Source organism: Copadichromis virginalis, linkage group LG20 (assembly GCF_057382275.1).
Source record: "Copadichromis virginalis isolate Kocher_CV1m ecotype Utaka linkage group LG20, C_Virginalis_male_GT1.1, whole genome shotgun sequence".
NCBI lineage: Eukaryota > Metazoa > Chordata > Actinopteri > Cichliformes > Cichlidae > Copadichromis > Copadichromis virginalis.
The window spans coordinates 6,345,403-6,351,672 of NC_140637.1; the positions used below are offsets into that span (position 1 = coordinate 6,345,403).

Here is a 6,270-nt window from a genome sequence, read left to right on the forward strand (position 1 = left end):
ACGTTTTCGATTGGTCCACTAATCAGAAAAATAATCAGTGTCTAGTCGACTATTAAAATAATCATTTGTGGCAGCCCTAAACAATACAAACGACTCATACAACAGGCAGCACAGTGGTGGAGGAGTGATAATCTGGGCTTGTTTTACAACCACAGGACCTGGACACCTTGCACTAAGGCGACCATGAAGTCTTCTGTATACCAAAGTGTTCAAGACTCAAATGTGGAGCAATCTCTCTGAACAAATCCCCATGAATCTCAATGAGTTGAACTGAAACATTCCCACGATGTGATAGACTGATAAAGAAAAACCCCACAGAAAACCATTACTTCAAGTTATTGCTGGGAAAGGTTGCTCCACTGTCCTGTGGAAACTCTTTTTCACAGGAAATTTTTGCTCCTAGAGCAGCAAGACCACAACAGGGAATCCCAGTAATCAGGAGGCCTTCTTCTACCCTGCATGTCTGTTATACACAATACTGCATCATTAACATTTTCAGCAACTAATATGAAGTTTGATTATCAACACTAAAACTACAACAGCGAGGATGTATGCTAGCAATAATGATAATAATATAATAATAACGATAGTATAATAATGATACCAACAAATATGATTTACAGTCCTTGAAGAATATGCATAATAAAAGATAACTTTTAAGCAACTGTAAAAAAATTAATAAATCTTGTAACAAACCTTATCTTGCAGTCATTAAGACATAATCTTTGTATACCTTTATGTAAACATGAGCTTCACACAACACTAAATGACAAAACTCTACTCAAAGCACCCTTGAAATTGTACATGGAGATGATCCAATTAATCCTACAAACAGGATTACTTACCAATTTTTATTCAGATTCACTCAGTTGAAAACAATCTTGTAATCACCAGGATGAGATGAGACACTCTTATTTAAGCTGATGAATGGTTTTCTTTTGAACCTGACTCAAACTTGTGGTTTAAGGACAGGTTTATTTGTATGAGTGTGTTATCGCATGTTTTCAGCCTCTGGACTTTCAATTCTGTTTTGTCTTCAGAAAAGCAATGCAAGAAACAGGAAACAAAATGAGATCATCTTAGCACATACCGCTTATAGATCCATAAAGACTCAAAACACAAGACAGAGACTGAGTTTCAATAAACAAAGAACGAGTGTTGTAATCTAGCTGTAATCTAAACAGTGAGTAAAACTCCAAAAATGGTTATTGTTAATTGGTAATCCAAAACAAGGACAGGAGCAAAACATAAAGAAGACTAAACAGTACAAGATGGTAAAGAACAAAGGCAGGGATATTTATGCACATTTTAATCTAGATTGTGATTCCTAAACAAAGGAAACCAGAGACAAGTAAGATACCAAATTACCACTAAATGATTAGTGGATGAGCGAGGGCACCGATGAAGTGTGGAAATCATTGGAACAGCGAATTTCAGATTATCTCAAAATCTAAACTTCATAAATCAAATTTCTGAGACAGTAACTCAAAAATGGAAATAACTCGAAATTTTGAGGTTTTTAAGTCAGAGCTTTCAGATAAAAACCCCAAATTTTGACTTATGATAAAAAGGGTCATTTCCAGTGGCAGAAACAAACCATTAAAAAATAAAAAGAAAGGAAGAAAGTTATATAATGTAGTGCTGTGTAACAGGCAGGTTGTAGACCCAAATCCAGGACTAGAGAAATGGAAAAGAAAAGAAGAATCTCTATTGCTGGCAGTTAAAACAAGTTCAAAACAAACTACTGGAAAACACACTTCTAGGGAATTTGGAAACTCCCAGCAAGGAGCACACGTCTGTGAGGGAGGGCGTGATAATGAACGGTGGATGACGCAGACAATAACTATTTACAAGATAACGAGTCAAAGGGGAAAACTAGACAAAGGAAAACCCAGGGATCCTGACAATTTAACCAAATCTGGAGACTCAAAATACTAAAAATAACTGAAAATCCAAAACAGAGTAAAATCAAAACAAACCCTAAAGATAAAAATAAAAATACAAACAAAATTTTTAAAAATCAATCTTCAACTCAAAACCCTGGAACCAAACAGTGATTATGTGCAATTTTGCAGAAACTCAGTAATAACAATGTGGTTTACACATACATGAGCACATTTTATAAGCCAGACACTGTGTTTAGATTTGATGATGGTGCTGATATACACTGTAAGCTATCACTGCAGTAAATATATGCATTCTATATTATTTTCTGATTGATTTGTAGTCCTGTGCTCTTGTCAGTCAGTCACAAACAAAATCTAATCACAATTGATATGTTTTGTCTGTCCCAATCGTCTGCTTCAGACACTTCCTTTTGTAGTCATCGTTCTCTGAAAGGAATAAAGGTGGAGGTGACTGAACGAATTTATTTAAGTTGTTATTATGCTTGATAATGAAAAAAATGTGGCTGCTGTGAATACCAATCAAATGCTTTAACATTCTTTTAGTGTACTTACTTGGACATGTACTACAGGAACATTTCATGCATTCCCTCAGATGGTCAGACCCTAAATTGTAGTATCCATGTTTACAGGCACACACTATGTTGCTATTGAAGGAGCAGGGCCTTAGTACAATCTCATCATCTGAGGAAAAAGCAAAGCACAGTATGTCCATCTATGCCGTACTTCCAGCCATCATCTATTTGTTACTGCTTATCCTGGAGGCAGCAGTCTAAGCAGTGATGCCCAGAACTTCCTCTTTCCAGTAACCTCCTTTAGCTATTTTAGAAGAATTCCAAGCCATCCAAAAGATATAGTATTGCCAGCATTTCTGCCCTGCAATCTCCTCTTAATTAAAGATGCATGAAACACTTGATTTAGGAGGAACCTAGTACCCATTGTAGCCCAAGCCCAGATCTGTAGAAGCAGAATTTCTACTATGAAACTCCTCTTGGATTGTCGATACTTGAATGAATTCCGAATGAATTGGTGCAGCATATCACTACCAAACCAAGGTCTGAGAATTGGAGATACCAGTTGTCAGCCCAGCGGCTTCTTAGTCAGCTGCTAAATGTCCCAGTCACTCAATGAAGTCAGCAGGACCATATCGTAAAAAGCAAAGACAGACAAACCAAAGCATACCGACTCTGAACTCATGGCTACACCTATAAATTCTGCTCATATAAGTTATGAACAGAACCAGCGACAAAGGGGAGCTCTGGTGGAGTTAAATAACAGCTCAGAATAAGTCTAACTGATCACAGGCAATGTGACCTAACCTCTCACTACAGCCGTACAGGGGCTGAATAGCTTGTAACAACAGACCTGATACCTGATATCAGGTCTACATGCAAGCGCACATTCAGGGGCTTGAAGGACTTAAGGCAAATCCCCAAAGTCCAGCCACCAAATAGATTGTTTTAACTACCTTGGTGACCTCACCAACACTAACAGTCACGTTAACCAAAAGCAATGACAATTAATAGTTAGTTAAAATTGGAGTGCACGTAACATCAGACGTTGCCTTTGCACTGCAAAGTCTCTAATCTTAGTGCGCACAAGCTCAAACTGACATTCTGAAGGGTAAGAGTGACACACAATGTTGAAAGGTTTCCCATCCTAGACAGACTTAAGTTGTCAAAGTGTTTCAACTTCATCACATTGGTCGGAAACAAATATAAGATTGTCAAAACAAGATCACCACAAAAAGAGGTTTATGCTGAAATATATCTAAATATATCTAAATGACAAGATGATAGCAGTCTATTTTTTAGTCCAATTTAACTTTAATCGACCTTAACACACAAGCAGAAAACATGTGTAACACTAAATTGAAACTGGGCAGGATACTTACGATTACATAAGTCACACCGAAGACATTTCTCTATGTAGTTTTCTATGTCTGTGTAGAAGCCATCCTCACATTTCTTGCATTTGTACTTTTTAACTTGATCATCACAGTTACCAACTTTATGATATCCTGAAAAAGAGAGAAAAGGCGGAAAGTTAATGTGATACTTTCGCACTGACTTTATACCAATAATTGACAACAATGTTCCTCATTATATCTTACCAGCTGGACACAAATTGTAACATGAACCATTAGTTTGTTCAGTCCCCTCAGTGTGACTCTGTCCACAGGAAATCAGTGCAAGTATCAGTGGGAAGACCTGAAACAAAGGAGGTTTGAAGATCTGGGGTAAACTGTTGAGGAAACAGGACTGACATTTTTCATTAAAACAGCCACAAAGAGACAGCAAGAGTATCATAGAAATATATAAAAATGCATCGAAATACCACACAAATCAGGGCTGAAAAAAACTGTAGTGAAGCTAAAAGTATTAGCCATTTAAGTCGTCGTCCAGACAGAACACATAAGATGAAGTTTGTTTGTTTCCCTCCCCATACTTTCCTAAATACGACCATCAGAGGGTTGGGAGCATAGACTCTGTCACATTCAGGAAAGTATTTCAGAAACCTCTTTCTAAAGCTGGTCTCCTTACAGAGCTCCTTCACACATTTTTTTTCTGGCTCACAGGTTCGATGGAAAAATCAGATCATAATAAAGAAGACAGAGAAAGGTGTTGTAAACAAGTGAAATAAATCCCAATCAGGCCCCGCAGAAAAGAGGACAGTTTATAACAGCGCTGGATGATTTACAATTTTGACAGATCTCTTTTCATGACAGTTGGTCTAATAAATTTTTTAAGCAGCATAAATCAATAAAATCAATAAAAAGATAATCAATAAAAAAATATAAACTTACCAAGATAAGGTCCATGTTGTGTGAGCAGGCAGTGTGGAAATTAAATAACCAAGTTTCACTGGAATTCCTTCACTCAGTTTGAAACAGCAATGTAGTTCTCGCCCAAAGTGAACAGCAGCAGGAAGAATTCTCACTTCAACTGATATGCAGGTTTCCTTTAGAGCTGACTCAAATAAAACATTTAAGGAAGGCTTTGTTTGTGAGTGTGCGATTGTGTGTCACGGTTTCAGTTCTTTGGAATCTCCAGAGAAGTGGTGCAGGAAACAGGAAACTGACATCATGTAAACACTAACTCCTTACATGCAGACTCCTGCACAATAACATTGTAACACTACAGAATTTCTGCAGTACTGGTATGGACAAGGGTGGCCTGGATGCCTGCCTTAAAGTTTTAGCCAGAACAATGCACAGTAATACATCAAATTCCGACTTTATGGAAAAATGTGATCAGTTAAATGCTGATACAGATTAGAGGATTCAAAATCTACCAAGAAGCTGTATTGCTGTGAAAAGCAGCCTAACTCGACTTGCTGACTTTGGACAACATCCCTGACATTACATGTACTGTAGGTCATGATGAAACTTGAACACCAGCATTCTTGGAATTCATTTAAGATTTCAACATATCCTTTTACTCCATTGGCAGTGTGTTTGGGATCATTGGAATGTGGAAAAAATAAGTTGTTGCCAATCACATGCTTTTTAGATCATATTCCACAATGGATCAAAATTTTATGTTATTTTTCTGTGTTCGTATTTCCGTCACTTTGGGCTGCGTGAAATGCAGCTCCAAACCATGAAGGTGCCTCTACTGTGTTTTACAGATGGCTGTAAAGGAGTGACAAACATTTGTACCTCACTCCTGACTCCCAGACATATTGAAAACAATTTTAAGCTGAAGTTTCAAGTTTGGATTCATCGCTCCATTAGACCTTTTGGGGACGATTGTCAGTATAGTTCTTGTGTAATTTATCATACATCAGGCTTTTCTCCTTGTTCATCTTTCTTAAAAATGGCTTATTGGCAACCTTTCACTGACTATTTCTGAAGAGGCTTCAGTAAACAGTAAGTATATGAAATACCTGAAGGGCCAGATGCCTCTCTCAGTTCCTGCATCAGGACCTTTTCCTATTCAAAAACATTTTATCTGTGAAAATTCCTTTTGTGTTTGTTTTCTTGCAGCTGGCTGCTAGTAACAAAGTTCCTGAAGACATCATTTCAGATCGGTTCTATGTAATATGCCTGTTATGTGTAGACACAACACTGACTCATCCCTTGAGTTACAGGCCTATTTAAGGCTTAAGTGATTCATAGGTCAGTGTTAAGTGTTAAGTGGATTCAAAAAATGACCATGAAAATTCCAGGGTACAAGTTAAAAGAGCTGCATCTGATGACTTGAGAGTTATAATAGGGTTACAGACACAGAGTACACCAGAAATGAACTGGGAGCCAAACCACTGAGAGCTCCACTAACTAATAGAAGGACTTTAAAAGGCAGTTCTCTGTTGAACTGGAAACCAGTTCAAACTTCAATCCAGTGACTTAAATATTATCGTAATA

At 37.4% G+C, this 6,270-nt stretch overlaps 1 protein-coding gene across 1 annotated transcript; it reads right to left on the minus strand.

Annotated features, from left to right (window-relative positions):
• Window positions 1-1,296: 1,296 nt before the first annotated feature.
• LOC146684158 (tumor necrosis factor receptor superfamily member 23-like) lies at window positions 1,297-4,944 on the minus strand. Its single transcript, XM_085443533.1, has 5 exons — window positions 4,711-4,944; window positions 4,018-4,114; window positions 3,799-3,924; window positions 2,460-2,588; window positions 1,297-2,333 (listed from the first exon to the last, which is right to left on the minus strand). Exons 1-5 carry the CDS (start codon window positions 4,723-4,725, stop codon window positions 2,266-2,268), a joined length of 435 nt encoding a protein of 144 aa, XP_085299659.1. The 5' UTR covers window positions 4,726-4,944; the 3' UTR covers window positions 1,297-2,265.
• Window positions 4,945-6,270: the final 1,326 nt, after the last annotated feature.